General features: G+C 47.6%; 1 protein-coding gene across 8 annotated transcripts in view; it reads right to left on the bottom strand.

The window, feature by feature from the left end:
* Tom1l2 (target of myb1 like 2 membrane trafficking protein) overlaps window positions 1–18,500 on the bottom strand; it is a 120,003-nt gene that overhangs the window by 20,848 nt on the left and 80,655 nt on the right. For all 8 annotated transcript variants that reach the window (XM_026780328.1, XM_026780329.1, XM_026780331.1 and 5 more), the window contains 4 exons: window positions 13,461–13,595; window positions 11,836–11,994; window positions 9,072–9,188; window positions 1,343–1,476 (listed from right to left, as the gene is read on the bottom strand). In XM_026780328.1, the coding sequence (XP_026636129.1) occupies window positions 1,343–1,476; window positions 9,072–9,188; window positions 11,836–11,994; window positions 13,461–13,595 (545 nt within the window). The remainder of the gene's footprint in view (window positions 1–1,342; window positions 1,477–9,071; window positions 9,189–11,835; window positions 11,995–13,460; window positions 13,596–18,500) is intronic.

Genomic DNA, 18,500 nt, shown 5'->3' with positions numbered 1-18,500 from the left:
TATATATATATATAGAGAGAGAGAGAGAGAGAGAGAGAGAAAGAGAGAGAGAGACAGAGAGAGAGACAGAGAGAGAGAGAGACAGAGAGAGAGAGACAGAGCGAGACAGAGACAGAGACAGAGAGACTGTTCTTTATACCCCCTTGAAATAAAACAAAACAAAAATCTAATCAAAATAAATTAAATAATAAACTAACAAACCAGAAAGACTTGTGTGATTTTCAACAGCGATCTGTAGCGCCCATTGGTGCCTCTGAAGTCTTTCTACCTGCAGACCAGTGGACTTACGGACGACCGTCCCACATTGGTCCTGCTATTCATGTCCAGTGAAGGCTCGAGTGGACACAATGGGCTGGGAGTGTTGGGGTCCTCAAAACGGACACACTGCCAGCAAGCCCACATTCCTATAGCAATCTCTGTTCATCATAGATGGGCATAGGACCACCCATCCCTACTGCCAGTCAGGAGCTAAAGCAGCTCTAGCGGTGATACACAGTGTGGCCGTCTGAGCTTTCAAAGCATATGTGAACACAGTGTCTGTCTCCTGTTCCTAATGACGTCAGATCATTGTCCTTCTGACAGTCCTACACAGAAAACTGGCAGTCGGCAGAGGGAGTGGGCCACAGGCCTCCAAGGGACACACTGCTGCCGGGCTCTTTTAAAGGAAAAGGCTAGCCTAGAGTCAAGGCAAGTCACAACCCTGGGCCAACTGGGAACTGCTCAAATCAGGATCCAGATGGGAGGGAGCTGTTCTTGCCACCACCCTCTTAAAGCTAGGTCCAGAAAACACGCTTTTGACTTAGTCCTGTGGGAGGCTTTGGAAAGAGAAAAAAAAAGGTTCAAGTTTGTCACTTTAAGTGGTTTGGCTGTGGGAAGAATTGAAGGACTGTGTGTTTCCCCAGAGAAGCAGTGTTCACACGCTGCCTACTTCACTCAATACCCCAGACGTACTGACATTTACAAAGGGAAAGATCTTTTTTCCTTTTTCAAGAACAGAAAGAAAGAGGAAATCCTTCTCTTTTGTAAAGGCTCCCCTCCCCCAGTCCTCTTCACATTCATAGGATCATCAAAGGAGCAGGTGCAGCCCCATCCCAGCCCTCCTGGGACTCACAAAGAGCAGAGGTGGATTCTGCAGTCAGCTACCTGCTGTCCTGTTCTCTGGAGAACAAGAGCACTGCTTCTGTCATCCAAGAACAAATGAGCATCTCTGATGAGCACTTTCCACCTCGAACACCTCCCAGGCTCTCTCAGCCTCCCTCCCCTACTTTGTTTATAAAGGAAATTTCTCTGATGTGCCAATCATCTTTTTAAGGGAAAAGACCCCAAAGGACTCCGGCCCCACCTCTCATAGCGGAGGAAGACGTTGTTGAGGTCATCGTTGACATGCAGCAGCTCCTCGGTGACCTCCTCATTGGACACTCGGGAGATGAGTTCCACTATGCGGTGCTGCATGGCCCGGCAGGTCCTGTTCAATTCCTAGGAAACACATGCACCTCTGGCAGAGCCTACTGGGAATGCCTTCCTCACATTCTACTGCCTCTGAAAGGATGTGCACTGACTCCTGAACGTCGGTGAAAGAGTGCATGCTTGTTCATAAAACCAGGCGTGCACAGAATGTGAAGTAACAGCTCCCTGCTCTCCTGCCTCAGAGGAAGCAAGTACTTCTTCAGTAGATGGTGTGTGTGTGTATGTGTGTGTGTGCACGTGTGTGTGTATACCTGTTAGTATAACTCATTTTTTAAAAGAATATGTTTGTGTAAATAAATTTGAAATCTATATGGAATACCTGTAAGGACACAATTTAATAAAGTTATTCTAGCAGACATATTCCTATAATGCCACTAAAAACAAAATAAGTAATTAAATCCATCATATACAGAAAAAAAGCTTTGGTACAGTTTTATGACAGAGCATATTCTACCTAGAAAAAATATGGGTGGCTAAAATAATCCCACAATGCCCATTTGCTTTGCCTCTTGCCACTAAAGTACTCACCTATGTTTGGGTTCCAAAGTTAAGCCATCCCTCTCTAGTGTTAAGGCTGTACCACATACTGTCCTGGCACCTCAGTGTCAGCTGACTTCAACAGTTAACTACAAGTCATTTTAAAAGATTTTTATTTTATGTGTGTGTACCTGAGAGCATGCATATACCCCACATGACTGCAGGTGCCCATGGAAGCCAGAAGACCGTGCCGATACCAGAAGAACTGGAGTTATAGGCAGTTGTGAACTGCCCAATGTGGGAGCTGGAAATAGAACCTGAGTCCTCTGCAAGAGCTGCCAGTCGATCCTACTGCTGAGCTACCTCTTGGGCCAGTAAAAATCATTTTTAAGGCAGAAAGATATAATTCTTTTTCTAAAGATTTATTTATTTATTATGTATACAACATTCTGTCTCCATGTATGCCCACATGCCAGAAGAGGGAGCCAGATCTCATTACAGATGGTTGTGAGACACCATGTGGTTGCTGGGAAATGAACTCAGGACCTCTGGAAGAGCAGTCAGTGCTCTTAACCATTGGGCCATCTCTCCAGCCCAGAAAGACATAATTCTTTGTGCCTTGCTTCTTCTCATCAACAAAAGTGGCTCTTTCATCCACTACTTTGTACAGACCACCTCTTTTCTCTTCTGTATGTCACCCTGTCCAGAGCTCACTGTCCTGCTGCTGTTGGACACATGGCTTGTGCTCTTTGTCTTTGGCCAACCCAAACAATGAAGCAGCTCACACACATACTCATTCTTACATACTTGGGCAAGCACTTCCGCACTGTGAGGTCCTCAGAAGCAGAATCTCTCTCTGAGTGAAAGTGACATCAGAGTTTACTGGCATTGCTAGCAGTGGCATGGCTGTACTTTACAACACTGGGTGCTTTGTGGTGATGTGCCTGTTACCTGGCTGTGGCCTCAGAAGCGTCACAATTCTCATCGAGCTTCTGTTGGCCCAAGCTGATACTTGCATCCCTCAGTCACCTTTTAAAGCAAGAGCCCCTTAAGACAGACTCTGTACCTTACAGACTGGTTTAGAAGCTACCTTGCCCCATGGCAAGCTGCTAGCTAGGCTCTTGTTTGCAGAGATCCTTAAGCACCCGCTAGGCCCCTGCCTTCTTACATGCCAGATTGAGGATGAGGAAACATGGCAGGTTTGTCAGGAATAGGCTCTTCCGCAATGGCAGACCCTACCACACAGGCACAGGGGAAGAAAGCATGGCCCCATCTAGTACTTATGGCTAAGCAGCAATCCTTGGCTGTCCTTGGTTAGGGAAAGATAAGGAAGAGTCAGTCAGCTCTCCTTCAAACTGTAGGCCAATGGTAAGGTAGAAGACCAGCATGTCAGGTAGTGCCATGGGCATGTTAGAAACGGTTCCAAGGCTCTCAGAGCCCATGGTATGGGTCATCTCCAAACATACCTCAGACTTTCAAGGATGATGGCCTCACACACTCACCACACAGTTCAGGAACCGTGAGGAGCTGACCCTATGCCCAACAATGTTCTTTCTTTTCTGTTAAACACCTACTTATTCTTTAAGACCTCAGGGTGTTTCCCTACCCCTGTAGGTCATCATACAAATTTTCAAAAATATAGCAAAGTATCAGGCATAGCACATGCCTTACAGCATTCAGGAGGCAAAGGCAGGCGGATCTCTCTGAGTTTGAGGCCAGCATGTTCTATATAGCAAGTTCCAGGACAGTTAGAGCTACATAGAGAGGCCCTGTCTAAAAAACAAGTATACAGGCGCTGGAGAGGTGACTCAGCAGTGAAGAGCACTTGCTGTTCTTGTAGAGGACCAGGGTTCAGTTCTCAGAACTCATGTGGCAGCCCACAATCATTTGGCATTCATATAGTATATGCATGCAGGAAAAAACACTCACACACATAAAATAAATCTATTTAAAAAATACATATGTGTGTGTGTGTGCGTGTGTGCATACGTATAATTAAAGTACCGCCATGTATATTCTACAGTGTCAGCTTTGCCTTATAACTCTCATTATTTATCTCCCCACCCACTAGGGATGTTTTCAGACACTCTGGGAGATCCTCCTCTATAGTAATCACACAGCATTCCAGACTCTACAGAGCTCAGTTTAGAGGCAGGATTCTATTATTTTCAAAGCCATTAGGAAAGTGCTAGTGGACTTCTGAAGAACAAGACCAAGGGCACAGACAGGGCTCACAGACACCAGCACCAGAAGCACTGCTCTGACCTCTCTAGGTGGTAGCAAAGAGGGGCCTCTCTTTTCAGAGTCTCACAGGCACCATTGTGGAAGATGCCTCCAGGGCTGTCATAAACACTCTGCCTAGAAACAGGATCCCCTGGCCGCCCCAGCCTTCTGACTTGGGGTCTCTGCATATCTCCTGACTTCAACTTTCAAATCACTATCTCAAAAAAGGGTAAAAAAAAAAAAAAGAGAGATGAAATCCCATATATGTAAAATGAAACCATTTCAAAGAATACACTAATAATCTAAAATTCATGTGTTATTAATCAGTGGCACATCTGTCTAATTCTAAAGTACAATGTGCATTTATTTATGGCTCACAACTGCCTGTAACTTCAGTTCCAAGGCACTGGAACACCCACTCTTCTGAGACCAGGCACACACATAAGACACAGACAGACATGCAGGTAAAACACTTACACACATAAAATAAAATAAATAATCTTTAGGGAGGGTTGGGTTAGAAAGATGGTACTGCTCTTGCAGGGGACCTGAGTTCAGTTCCTAGCGTACACAAAGGATAGTTCATAACCACATAATTCCCAACTCCAGGAGATATAATGTCCTCTCCTGGCACTGTGGGCCCCTGAACTCACATGCACATACCCCCACATAGACACATAATTAAAAATAAAAAGTTAATCATTTTTAAAAAGAAAAAAAAGAGAGATGGACCAGAACCTTGGGGCTCCCTGGAGTCATTTGCAGCTACCACAGCAGGATCAGTCCCCCTCCATTCCAAACCACGCAGAGGAATGACTGATTCTCCTCTGGGCCAGAGGCCCTTAAGCCAGCAACCTTCGCAGCCCTCCCCCCCTTTCGACTCTGCAGACTCTGGGCCAGGAATTCCTTCAATGCCAAAGACTTCTGCTTTGGCATCTTCCTATCTCTGATTCTCAGCAACCAGTCACTTCTGCAAACGCTGCCGTCAGTCAGAACACTGTATCAAAAATCCTCTTCGTTGCCTCGTTAACCCTGATGCCGTTATCTTCCCTTCAAGAGACAGTTCATCCCTACCTCACAAAACAATCCTTTTATCCTCTAAACCCTTTTCAAGTCAAAGGAGCAGAGAATCCAGTCTTGAAGGCTGGTGCTGTTGCAGCGGTGAAGGAGAAGGGAGGGAGGGAAGGTGTGCTGATGAGAGAGGGCAGACATGAAGCTAGACATTTGGAATATGCTAGACTGTTCCAGAGAAAAATAATACCTTGGCCACTTTTTTCCCTTTTTTGAAAAGATATGCAAAAAGATGCAAAACGCAAGTTTAAGCTACTTAAACGAACAGCACAGAGAAGGGGTTCTCTTTTCATTTGATAAAGACCTATAAAATAACTATCCCTGCATAAGTTATTATTAATTGAAGATAACTTCAAGGGCTCAATTAGATCCCAATAAAATGTACTTAGTTTCAGCTAAGGGCTCATACTTTAGAAAGGACAATGATAGTTTTGCAACGTTGTTCAACCATGTGTGGGATGAAATGGCACAGCATGCCAGTGGTGGCACCTACCTTTAGTACTAATACTTGGGGGGCAGAATCAGGCATATCTGTGAGTTTGAGGCCAGCCTAATCTACATAGAGCATTCCAGGCCAGCCAGGGTCACATGCTAAGACCATCCCAAAACAAAGAACAAAAAGAAGGTGCAAGATGACAATGGGGGACACATGACTCTTGGGATAGGCTGCCTGTTTCTATACAAGCGGGGTGTCAACAACATGGACCTCAGATAGTCTGTAGGCTTTACAGCAATCCTTGGATACTTAAGGCTCTATCCATGTGGGAAAGGAATTTTCTCTGTGCTTTTGTCTAACACAGACCAAATTAAAGCTACAGGAAACAAATGAGTTCAATATGCAGAAGGCTTTTCAGCAATGGTTACAGAAGCTATGATTTATAAAGGACATGCTCTGTGGCAATCACTTTCACAGGGTAAGCAAGCACTCCAGGCATCGAGGAAGGCAAATCAGGCATAGGAAGGAGCTGTGCTTTACCTGGAGTCTCCCGGGGGGGACGTGCGTGCAGTCATTTGTAAGTTGTGTGCTCTACCCTGCTGTGCTCAGAGGCTAATCTAGATGCCTGTTTGAAACAAACAGGGCTTTTATGACAGCCAGAACAGCTTGTCACTAGATGTGAAGAAAAGTGATCCAGGACTCTGGAGAGGAAATCTGGGCATAGGTGTTGAGTTGGACTGGCTGTCTGGAAGATGTTGCTCAACTCAGAAAATGGAGGATCTAACACCCACCCTGAGAGATGCTGAGAGTCCCCTCCCAGCGTCTTACCTCTTTGGGGCCTCCAACAAAGCTAATGGCATTAAGTGTTACTGGTGTTGACCTTTCCTCAAAGACAGTCACTTTCTCAGGAATCCTCAAGCAAGCAGTTCACAGGTTTCCCAATTGCTCTCATGGTTGTGGGAGGAATGCCCGGAAGAGCTTGGCCATAAGCAGGAAAAAATCGGAATGCAGCCTTCCCATAAGTACAGTTAGCCACAGGTGCATCTGGAGCCAGACCTTCAAGTCCCTCTTCTCCCACTCTCTGCACCTTTGTCATCCTTACACTCATGTCAAGAGCAGCTTGTATCTGTTGGTGGGAACATCTGGGCTGGTGACAAATGTGTTTATTTCCAGGGCCCTGGCAGCATTCTGAGCGCTGGTCTACTTCTGCCCTGAGCATTCTGGCTGTCTTCCATCTTTCCCTACAAGTCTTGGGGACAGATTCTGACCCCTCCATGTTCCAAGAGGACAGTGGCATTTTCCCATATGGAAGGCTCACTATTCTGTGGGAGCCACTGGCTGCTGGCTGCTGATTGCTGGGGCAGAAGAAGGGGGACATAAGGTAGTGGCCTCCAGCCAGGAAAAGTGAGTCTGTTCACACAGCTACCCGTTCCTGCCTCTTCTACACTGAAATGACAGCCTCCCGCAGGCACCCAGACACGGTCTTTTTCTGTTTGATTTATATGACAGCAGTGGGGACCAGTAGGCTCTAAGTTGGAACAAAACAAAATGAAGGAAAATGTCATTGGAAGCAACCTATTTTTGAAAACTGAGCTGATGCCAGGAGACTAGGTTCTGTTATTCTTGGCTGATGGGCTTGTTTAAACAAACAAACAAAATACCCTACAACCACACACACACACACACACACACACACACACACACACACACACGCACACACACAAAATCACACAATTTCTGCTGTCTGTTATGGCTGTCTGGAACCATCTTGGTATTGTTCAACCCACTGCCTACTGTCAGGAGCTCAGTTCTGTCCAGAGCAACAGCCCCCACCCGGCAGAAGAACCTCCAACACTGGCACAGCACAGTACCACCACATCATCCTGGATTGGCCTCAGAACTCTTGTGCCCCATGGGATACCCAGCAGAGCCCTCCTGCAGGCTAGGGGAGAGGCCATTGTGGTCTATCAGAGGGAGGCAGACCCATGGAGTATAATATTTAGCTACCACCTGATGATCAGGAACCTGGTTTGCTGCAGGTGTCAGGAAGAAGTTTGGGAACCAGAGTGAGGTGCTCAGTGCTCCACACTAGGCCAGGCCAAAGGCATTCATCTCAGCTTCAAGAGCAGCCTGATGTCCAGGTCCCTTAGAAGTGAGCAGTTTCCTTGCCTGTCTCCTGTACTTAGTTGGGAGCTCCCTAGAGCAGGCCCCATGTCTTCTATTGTCTATCACCCTCAGACTGACCTGGGTGTGGGACCAGGAGAAGGCCTCCACCCAGGCTTGTCCCATAGGCACTAAGGACTTAGAGTGAGTAGTAGGAACTCTAAGTAACAGAACTATTAGGCATCATATCACCAAAGTGCAGGACCATCAGGGCCTAGTTTCCCAGGTGGCCAGTGTGTGCATACAGCAGTGGGCAGACAAAACCTCCAGACAGAAATAGCAACGGTAGTAGCAGGTGTACCACGAGGCACTCAGGCCAGGCCATCAAGCCAGTATGACTCCTGATCTTTCATGCATTCATCTTCCTCTTGGAAGAGGAGCTGGTACTTAGAGTCCACAGGACCCTTTCTCTACCCTGAAGAGCAGTGCCACCGCCACTTTCTATATGGCAGCCATTGCAGGCTAATGCGGTAGAGCTCTGCCACGGGCTCTGAGCCTCACAGGCTCTCAACTAACTAAAGGGTCAGACTGCAGCCTGGCTCGCTCCTGCCATTGTCAAAGGTGTGGCTCAGCCGGGGAGTGACTTGCCTAATATGCAGGCCCTGTGTCCCATCTCCAGCATCACCAACTACAGTGCCCAGAGTAGAGGCAGGGGGCTGAGGGAGTCGCTTCTTGGGAACCACAGTGTTCACACCCAGCCTGAGTGGTCTCAGCTGTGAGGCAGAGAACAGCAGTTCTGAATTTATCTTAAATCTCCTATTTAGGTTGAGAGCCAACAGGCTTTCTCCATGCCATCGAGGCCCAAGGACTCTTATTCCAGGATGTTTATGACATGATAACAAGGGAGCAAAGCCACACACAAGACTGTATACAAAGCATGACTCCAACTCAATGTAAAAATAAATGAATACAACAAAGAGTCTAACTGAAAATACATCAAAATGTAACTGAATTATTGCAGATGGCTAAAAGCTAAGGAAATTTATTTTTTTGTTTTGATAGGCACTGGTACTTTATATTCAGGAAAAAGTTATTAAAGTAAAAATTTAAAATACAGAGAGCAACACTGTCTCATCTCTCAGAAGTAAGGCAGAACATGAGCCAACACAGACGTAAACCGTCTCCAGCACAGGGCCACCAGACTTGTCAACATGGTTGTGTGCCCAAGGATGGTCCTATCACAGTGCACAGTAGTGGCACTCAGCCCACGCTTCTAAGCTAACGATACCCTCACCTGCAGCAGTTCCAGATCAGAAGAATCCTCCTGCCCGGGGACCATTTCTGTTAACATCTCAGACATGACTTTTGTGTTTCCCCGAACAATGTCCAGCTCACTGCGCAGCCTAGCAATCTGTAGATCAAGGAAAAGGCAGGAAGAAGGCCAGTCAGTCAGAGGGTCAGAACCAGCCAGTCCACAGCCTGAGACATCCCTGGGATGAACATCAACACGCACCACAGGAGTGGCCTTCTTATCTCCCTTGCTCTGCCTATTGAGGGCTGGCAGTATGGTGAGAGCAGCATGAGAGAGCCAGGTCACTAGTGCTCTGGTCACTAATAGTCTGTGGTTGGCACCTCCCTGTCCATGGCCACACATGAAGAACAATGTGCAGTGAATAACACCAGCGCAGAGGGGAGCTGAGTACTTTAACCTAACTAGGTTTCTATTTCTTCTCTCTGAAATCACTGTATGGTAGGTAGTGCAGGTTCTCCAAGATCCCTTTAGGGTGGAGTCCCTATTCTACGTGACCCTCATGCTCACAGACTGTCTCTGTCAGTGTCATACCCTAAGGGAGGCTGGCCAGTGCTCACAGCATTCTTCTGATAAGGTGAGGAGGAGGAGCAGACTCTTAAAAGCTCCCCACCCTGCCGTCATCAGCATCCACAAAGCCTGACCCTTCTCTCCTGCAGTTGGCACATGCTGTATATTGACTCCCTTTGCCCAGTCCTGAGCTTTTAGTTATCTCCAGGGAGCTCTTATTCTTTCAAGATATTAGTGGAAGCCACAGGGACCTTTCTGTCCACAGTGAGGCTTGTAAAAGTTGTATAGAAATGCCATCATTTTCTGGCAGGAGACCAATGAACACTTGACAAGTTACAAGCTGCCTTGAGATATGTTCAGAGCCCTAGAAGATGCAGTGAGGAAAGGATACTACAGCAGTACCAATGTCCAGAGATGGACCAGCCCTTTCCCAGCCTATCCCCTCAACCATGGGAAGGGGGTGGTAACTCCACACAGGCTGCTGTGAGACCTAACTTGTGCCTGGTACACCTAGTTCAATGCATGCAGCTGGCCACAGGCATGGCCTGTTCCTGTGGAGTCCCAGAGCTGGACAGAGTAGGCACTTTTCCTGCAGGAGGCCTATTCCAGACCCATACCTCCCTCTGATAGAAAGGCCTTCAACTTTACCTGGCTTGCCTGAATACACACATCCACTACCAATCTCCCACAGCCTCTCCTGTGCTGCAGGACTCTCTCAGCAGACTCTTAGTTCTTCAGGGAAGGAACTGGAAAGAAACCCACCTTTACAGTCACCTGGGAGATAGTTTGGGCTCCAAAAGGCTCTTGCCAGCCTCTGCCTCACTTGGTTGGGGGGGAGGGGTGGCCCCAGGGTCTCTTCAACATCTTGATTAAGGAGTTTCTACCACTGAAGCAGGCCAGGCTGGACAATGGCCTACATGCTCTAGCTTCCATTTTCCTTTTGAGGCAGGAGCCACAGTTCTCGGGGTTCCTGTACTTCTTACCACTCAGGACCTCCTCTTGGCTATTCAGCTGTTGAAGGGCCCTTCTTGACACCCATCACACTGCAGTAAGCCAATGCAAGGGCTTCTCTGTCATCCAGCTTGATACTTTTTGCTTCCTCTAAGGGAAAATCTAGAGCCCTGCCCAGGGAAGAAGGGCCGAGAGCCAAGACTTTCTACCCACAGGTCCCCTTTACAAGGCTCTGGCCCTGGGGATGTAGAGGGGCGGCATTCAGTGACCCAAGTCCCACTGGGAGTACTGACTCCACATTTCAGCAGTGGGATTAGAGCAGGCTCCAGGATTTGGTGGCCACATGGGACCATCTTTCTTCTGTGGCCTACTGAATTTAGCTATTCTACTGAGGTCTTACATGGAACAGCAGAATGTGGCTCACACCCTGGCCTGTGGGACTTCTTGCTTGCAATCTGCTTGCACCACATGCTTTCCCTAGCACCGGCAGAAGGACACAGCCCTAGCACACTACTGTCACTATAAACAATTGCCTGAACCCCTGTTTTAACAAGGTTCTGCAGCAGTGGCACTGAAATTAACAGGAACTACAAATACTGAGGAATATTTTCCCTAATCTAAAATTTTAACTAATAGAAATTCTATGAATTCAACTAAAAATAGTCTCCATAATTTCTCTAAAAATAAGGTTTAGGAAATTTACACTTGCTTATCAGGAAGTGGCCCTCAGATGGGGCAATGTCTAGACGGAGTTAGGAAGAGGCACCTGGACAGCTTCCCTGCTCTAGCTGCTGCCTTCAGGGCACCTCATTAAGTATGAACTGTGAGGGCTGGCATATCTCATGGATCTGTGCTCACTTCCCCAAGTGATGAATGCCTATTCTCAGCTCAGCTGTGCGCCTTTGCTCTGGACCTTGCTTTCTGTCACTCCTTCCTGCCCAGCCTACACATTAACCTGCCCTGCAGACGGGCCACTGAGTGCTCCCTGGTATGCCACACCTCTGTGCTGTCTATGTCGATGAAAAACCCCAGGCCTACTCCAGAGTCCTCAGTGGCATATGTCCCAGCTGCCTTCTACGCCGTGCTCAATCCTGGCTCACAGGATGCTCAGCTCTGCTTCCTATCACAGCAAGACCACGCACTACTGCAATGCCTGGGACTAGGCCCTTTCAGCTTTGTGTCCCCACACCTAGCACAGTACCTGGAAGTTCAGGGAGACGTCTGTTCCCTAGAAAGGTATGAAGGGGCAGTTGGCTGGCTTGGTTATGGCCTGAAAGCATACAAATACCTGTTCAGAATTGGCTGTGATGGGGCCAGTCACACTCAGGGCTGGAGCCTGAAGCGTAGAGTAGGAGGCTGGAGTAGGTGAAGGGTAGGTGCCGGCACTTGTCCGGGGCTGCGACTGGGACCTGGGCACAGTGGCAGCTGGATCCATTTCTGGGACACTCTGGCATGACAATAACAGCATGTGTTAGTTCACATGGGTGCCTAAGTGGCTTAGCCTGATACTGCCCCCAAACAGGTGGTACTTTCAGTTAGAACCCACAGACCCTCAGTATGTCTCTCCACCAGGACAGAAAGAGGCATCATTGTCTCTTTCTTTCCCCCCTCCCTCTTCTTCCTGTTCACCCCCCAAAGAATATGCTGCAGGCAAACAATGCAACCCAAAAGGCCCCATAGAAAGCACTATGGGGGCATTCCAGTCACTGGTTGTCATTAAGGCTGCCTCTAGATCAGAGTCCTTACTAAGTTCTGCTAATCAAGAATCCTTATTTGATACCACAGACTATATTGTGTGGCCTTTACAAGAAGACTAATATAAATAGCAACCATGCAATTTACTGAATGTTCTTGTACAAAAACGCTTCCTTCTGTGCCAATAACGAAAGAATAAAACGGGTTATATTTCTACTACAAAGCATAGTAATCAGTTAAGAGGGATTATAACAAGAATAATGCTTTGGAAAATGTGATTCTTCGTGCCTTGTACGCACTTAGTATCTCAGATATCCTCACCAGCATTAGCGCATGTGTTCACACAAATGTGTAAGGCACACTGCCATCCGTAAGGTCCCATGTGAGAGACAGGCAGATGGAGAGCAGTAAGGCCATGTGAGCTGTCGCTGGTACCTCTTCAGACTGGGGTATCCTGCCTCTGCCCCCTGGACTGGGAGCTGCTACATAGCCAATACAGGAGCCATGACTGCCACTGCCAGTGTTCATCTAATCTGAGACACAGGGCCACTGTCAGCACTGAAAGAGGTTGGTTCTTCAGAATGCTTTAACACAGGCCTCTTCTGGGTTTTGTGTCCCAAAGCTGACAGAATTCAAGAATGCCTGGACTGATGCTAAATATCCATAGATCAAAATACAGTTTAAATCCTTCTGACGGGGCTGAAATGTGGCTTAGTAATAGAATGTGTTCTTAGCATGCATGAAGTCCTGGCTCTATCTCCAACACCATATTAAAAGCAAAGAAGTTATCTACCTGATATATAGACTGTACTATATACTGTGAGCTGCTCTTTGCCTCTGCTGAGTAAACATCAACCCTCCGTACACAGGAAATGAGGACAGATTCTCGCGCATGTTCTGCAGTCATCTGTAAAGCAGGTGCTAATGACCCTTACAGGATGGCTCAGCCAAAGCAGCCATTTCCATGAAAACCACTGAACTGAGCCTTCGATCATATCCCTCCACTGTTGGTGTGAAACTGGGAGAGATACCGCTGCCACTTAATCACCAGTCACCCAGCTGTCTCCATCTGCATCCTCCTTGTTATGAAAAAGAAATGCCCTGGAGCTTTAAGAACACATGACAAGCTGAATAATGCAAAGGCATCAGCAAAAGGCTGGTACAATGCTTGGCTGTTCTGCAGGCAGCCTTTCTAGAAAACACTAGCTGGAAGCTTACCCGCTGGGGTGTGTGGATAGGAGACAGAGCGTCCAAGTCTGCCATGGGAAATTCAACTCCCTTCCTCTTCAGTTCTTCATATATGTGCACAACGCCAGTGAGGTCAGGACTGCTCCTAAAGGCATCTGCCCACGCCTGAAAGGAGAGAGGAAGGCCTGTCAAGAAGTGGAAGTGGACTTTCCATGGGGTGGCAAGGGGCCAAAAAGTCAGCCCAACCCTCTCTGGGGCTGGTGCTGCCCTACATGCCCACGCAAGGCACACTGGCAAATCCTATTCTGTGCCTCTCCTGCAATCATTGCTGTGATACAGCTGTTGAAGCCCTGGCTTTCAGTGATGCTGTTGAATGTGAACAAACTCATAAAACTTAATTCAGCATGTCCCTTCTTAGAGAAGTGGGAGAGAAATAACACCTAAGTACCTTGCATACTCTGTGATGCAGGCATTTGTCTCGTCTTAAGGGAATCAATTGCCAGAGCTGTTGAACTGAGGGACGTGGAAGACTTAGTTTTCAATGCCTCACAGTTGGACGTGTGCATGCACACACACACACACACACACACACACACACACACACACACACACACACACACACGTAGGAGCCATAGGCAAACTGAACAGATAGAAAAGGAGAAACTGATGCGTGAGGAGAAATCAAGGCTGAATCCAGTTTTCCTCAACAGATCAGTCAGTGGCCCAGTCCTGTCACTAACAGGCGAGACGATTTCAGGCTAGGGGCACAAAAGTCCATGGGGAGCCAGACCATGGCCAGTGGCTGGGGCTCACCCCACCTCCCAGGAGTCCTGTATCAACCTGATGTTTTTCTATTAAGTTGTGTAGCTGACAGTTCCAACACACATCTGCCCACACACAGAAATGGAATGGGAAGCACCACCAGCAGACTCTCTCGACTGGAAAAGGAACAACAGAATTGTGAATAGGTTGCCATTTCTGGTGACACACCAACTTCTTAATAATTACAAAATAAAATCTGTTTTCTGGAAGTTATTGAAGTAAATTCCAGAAATTATCCAACAAGCTCTTCAGAAAAAGGGTCCCCAGTACCACCCCTTTACTACATGTCTGTACCCAATGGAGGAGATGTGACCTTTTAGAGTATGTCACTGTCACTGCATCTAATGGTCTACAGCCACAAGCTCCAACTAATCCTGAGGCAGCCACAGAAATTCTATCTCTAACCACCAGAGCCACTAGAAGTTAAAAGGCCATTTTCCTTAAAGCTTCCTTAACCATATGCAACGCATCTCATGCACTACAAACAGCACCGTCAGCCTGGCTGTCTCTCCTTGATGCACTTATTTAACATGCACACTCGGGGATTTTACATCACCCTGGCACCAGGACAGCCTACCTCTGCTAATCCTTTCTTCTATATCTGATGGTACCTACAGAAGCTGTCAGCAAGATCCAGCTGGAGACCCACGCAGCCTCATCGTCTTGGTCTGTCCTATTCCTCCAGCATCATGAAGTCCATTTCCACCAACTGCTCTTGCTCCACCCTACTCAAAATCCAACTGAGTCTTCTGATTCTAGACTTTCAGTTTAGGGATCAAACTTGAGAGTCTGGGGGCTAGTGGGACAGCACTTGCCTAGTATGCATCAGCCCCAGGTTCTATGCCCAGCTTGATAATAAGAAATAATAAAAATAAATAACTTCGGGGCTGGAGAGATGGCTCAGTGGTTAAGGGTATTGCCTGCTTTTCCAAAGGTCCTGAGTTCAATTCCCAGCAACCACATGGTTATCTGTAATGAGGTCTGGTGCCTTCTTCTGGCCTACAGACATACACACAGACAGAATATTGTATACATAATAAGTAAATAAATAAATATTTTAAAAAACTTGGGCAGGGGGTGGGGGTGGTGTACACCTTTAATCCCAGCATTTGGAGGAAGAAACAGGTAGATCTGTGAGTTCAAGACCAACCTGGTCTAGAGAGCAAGTTCCAGGATGCCCAAGAATACACAGAAAAACCCTTTCTTGAAAAATCAAGATAAATAAATAAAAACAGAAATAAATACATAACTAAACTTAAGGGGTCTAAAAACTATCCTCACTGTCTATTGGGAGGGCTTGGTAGCTTTTCTTGGTGCCACTTTCTGCCTCTGTTCTCATGGAGTAACAAATGGCTCTGGGGACCTCCTTACTGTTCCCTTGCTCCAACCCATATCCAAGTTTGAGAGGATGAGAAAAAGATCACAAAACCATGCTGTTCTCTCTAGGTAGACACTCCTCAGGACTCCTCCCAGATTCAGACACACTCAGGAGCTGTGGCTGCTCTCGGGGACAGAGTCACATCCCAATGTGGGACTATCAGGTTCTCCTCCTGCCAAGAGCTCAGCCCTGGACATAACAGGGAGGGTCCTTCTCTTTGTGTAAGAAGACTGTCCTCTGTGAACGTATGCCTGATAGGAGTACCAGGGGACCAGGGGACCAGGGGACCAGGGGACAGGAACAGCTCACATTCTGGAAGGAGCAGTTGCTATGCTGAGTGGTGTGCAGAGAGATGGGAAGGTTTCCTGACCCCTTCTGTCACTCCCCAGGTCCAGTCATACCCTGACCAGGGTGACCTGGGCTTCCAGGAGGTCCTGCTTTGTCGTGTCAAACTCTCCTGGGTAGCTAGGAGAGCAGAGTTGGCATTAATTTGCAGACAAGAAGCCTTTGTTAATAATAACCCTCTTTCCACCTGCCACAATGCCAGCTCCTGTCTAGGACCCCTGGGCAGCCTGGGCCAGGCTGCTGAAAACAAAGCATCCGCTCACAACAGTCACCTTCCTTGAGTAAGAGTCTGATGGCAACAGAGGGACCAACAGGGAGAAGGGACACATTTTAAAGGGACAGGTATATGTGGGGACATGCAGATGGGAGAAATTATAGCTGTGACATGTTCCAGAACCTTCTGGGGACACGCCTGAATAACTGCTCTCATCCTCCTGACCAGGTCAGACATCTTTTAAGGCACATACAGGTCTCTTGCCCTTGTACAGACAAGGCCGTCAGTCAATAGCTGTCAGGCTAAACTTAATTGAGTTCTCACAGCCACTAACCGTCCTTATTTTCCTACTTCAGAGAACAGAGGGAAGATGGCCACGGAGGCTGTCAGAAGACTAACATGCCCATGATAAAGTAGGGCCCCTGCTGCAGGCAGAATCGAAAAACCCTCCTTGGGGAGCTGAGGCTAGTTTTGGGAGGTCTTGGTTACTCTGAACCCCTAAGCTGAGGCCCATGATCAATAGAGGAGAGGGTAGAAGCAGGATGATTCCCATGTGACCGCCTTATCAGGAAGAAGGCTCCTGGGAGATGTAGTTCCGGCATTCTCTCAGGGTCTCTGTTCCCAGTGCTGGTTAGTCAATGGCATAGTGGCCACTCCACTAGAAGCCAAGCTCTCTATGTAATTCCCTTTCCCTGTCTGTGGCTTCAGAATTTGGAGGCTGAAAGACCCAAAGGTGGGACCCATGGGAAGACAAAGGTCAATTTGTGCTTTAATTTTGTGTGTCTAACTGTAGATACGACATGACTACATTCTGTCCAAGGTTTTGAGTAGCAACTTTCATAGCAAGACATATAAAGACTGATTTGAACCATGGGTCCTGGGATACCCTGGGCAAAAGGAGGCTCTGTCCTCTTCCGTTCATGCCTCTAAGCACACGCTTTCTGTTCCCACCACACCTGGTTTTTCTGTTTACTTTTTAAAAGTTGTTCCTAGTATCGACAAGGGATTGGTTCCAGGATCCATCAGGATATCAAAGTCTGTGGATATGCTGGTCCCTGTATGAGCTAGCTCAGTGTCTGTACACAGCATATGCATATACTCTTGCATGTTTTAAGTAATCTCTAGACATTTAATTTAGGGGTTTATTCATACTGCCAATAAAGTGCCAGTGTTATAGGAACAGCTTAAGGAGCGACGGCACAGGAAGATCTGTGCATGCTTGGTACAGAAGCTTTCTTTTCTCCCATATAGTTTCTGACCCATGAACACTGCGGGTCATCTATATTGTCAACATGCAAATAAGATGATTAAAGATGGCGTGGTAAAGTACCTCCCCAAGCTCAGCAGACAGGTTGCAATGACAGAAAGTGGCATGTTGGTGAGGCTGTGAAACAGCTAGAAGTGTTGGCACCTCCTGACCCAGCACCTTCTCTCATGGCATTGAAGTGAAACTGCCAGTGTCACACACTCAATACATACCTAATAAAAACAAATGCATATGCTCCCCAAAGATATACACTGGAGGCCTATGGCAGCAACTCCAAACATAAATGCACCCATGCACCTTAGGTTAACAAACTATACCTCACTCACACCATTGGACCTTAGGCTAGTGTACATTGCTGCCGCTTGGCCAGTAGAAAGAGGGCTGGGGAGACAGGTGGACCCCAGAGCTACATGTCCAAGAACAGGAAGGCAGAAACCAAGCTCTCATTTTGTAGGTGGGGTAGATGCCCAGAAGTTACTGCACCAGCCCAAGGTTAGAAACAGTGTAGTAGGACCCGGGGGAACTAGAGTTAGGGAAGTAGTGAGCTGATGGGAAAGCTATGAGGTCAGGGCAGGCATGAAGAAACAGGCATCTCTGGACAGAGAACTGTGGGACCCAGCTAGTGAAGAGGGTTCTGTCTGCCCTCAGCAGATCATACCAAGCTAGCTGTGTTTACCCTGGAGCCTGGCCAGGCCTCAGGGTGAGCAAGCTCTCTCACTGAAGATGTCTCCTTCCAGTTCTGTAGACAGTGTAGACCTTGTAGAGACCAGACCCCAAATAAAGAGTTTTAGCTGCAGTGTCCCACCTTTGTAAGAAAAGCTACCATTCATTTCCCTGGAAGTGGTTGTGGGAGTCGATGTGGAACTGCAGGTGTGGGGTTGCAGAATGGGAGCACAGGGAGGGGGTATAGACTGCAGGTCTGGGGGTACAGAATGGTGCACAGGGAGGGGATGTATACTGCAGGTCTGAGGGGTGCAGAATGGTGCACAGGGAGGGGGTGTAGACTGCAGGTCTGGGGGTGCAGGTCTGAGGGGTGCAGAATGG

Source organism: Microtus ochrogaster, chromosome 7 (genome assembly GCF_000317375.1).
Source record: "Microtus ochrogaster isolate Prairie Vole_2 chromosome 7, MicOch1.0, whole genome shotgun sequence".
Classification (NCBI taxonomy): domain Eukaryota; kingdom Metazoa; phylum Chordata; class Mammalia; order Rodentia; family Cricetidae; genus Microtus; species Microtus ochrogaster.
The sequence above is the reverse complement of the archived record's forward strand: the minus strand, read 5'-3'. Positions and strand labels throughout refer to the sequence as shown.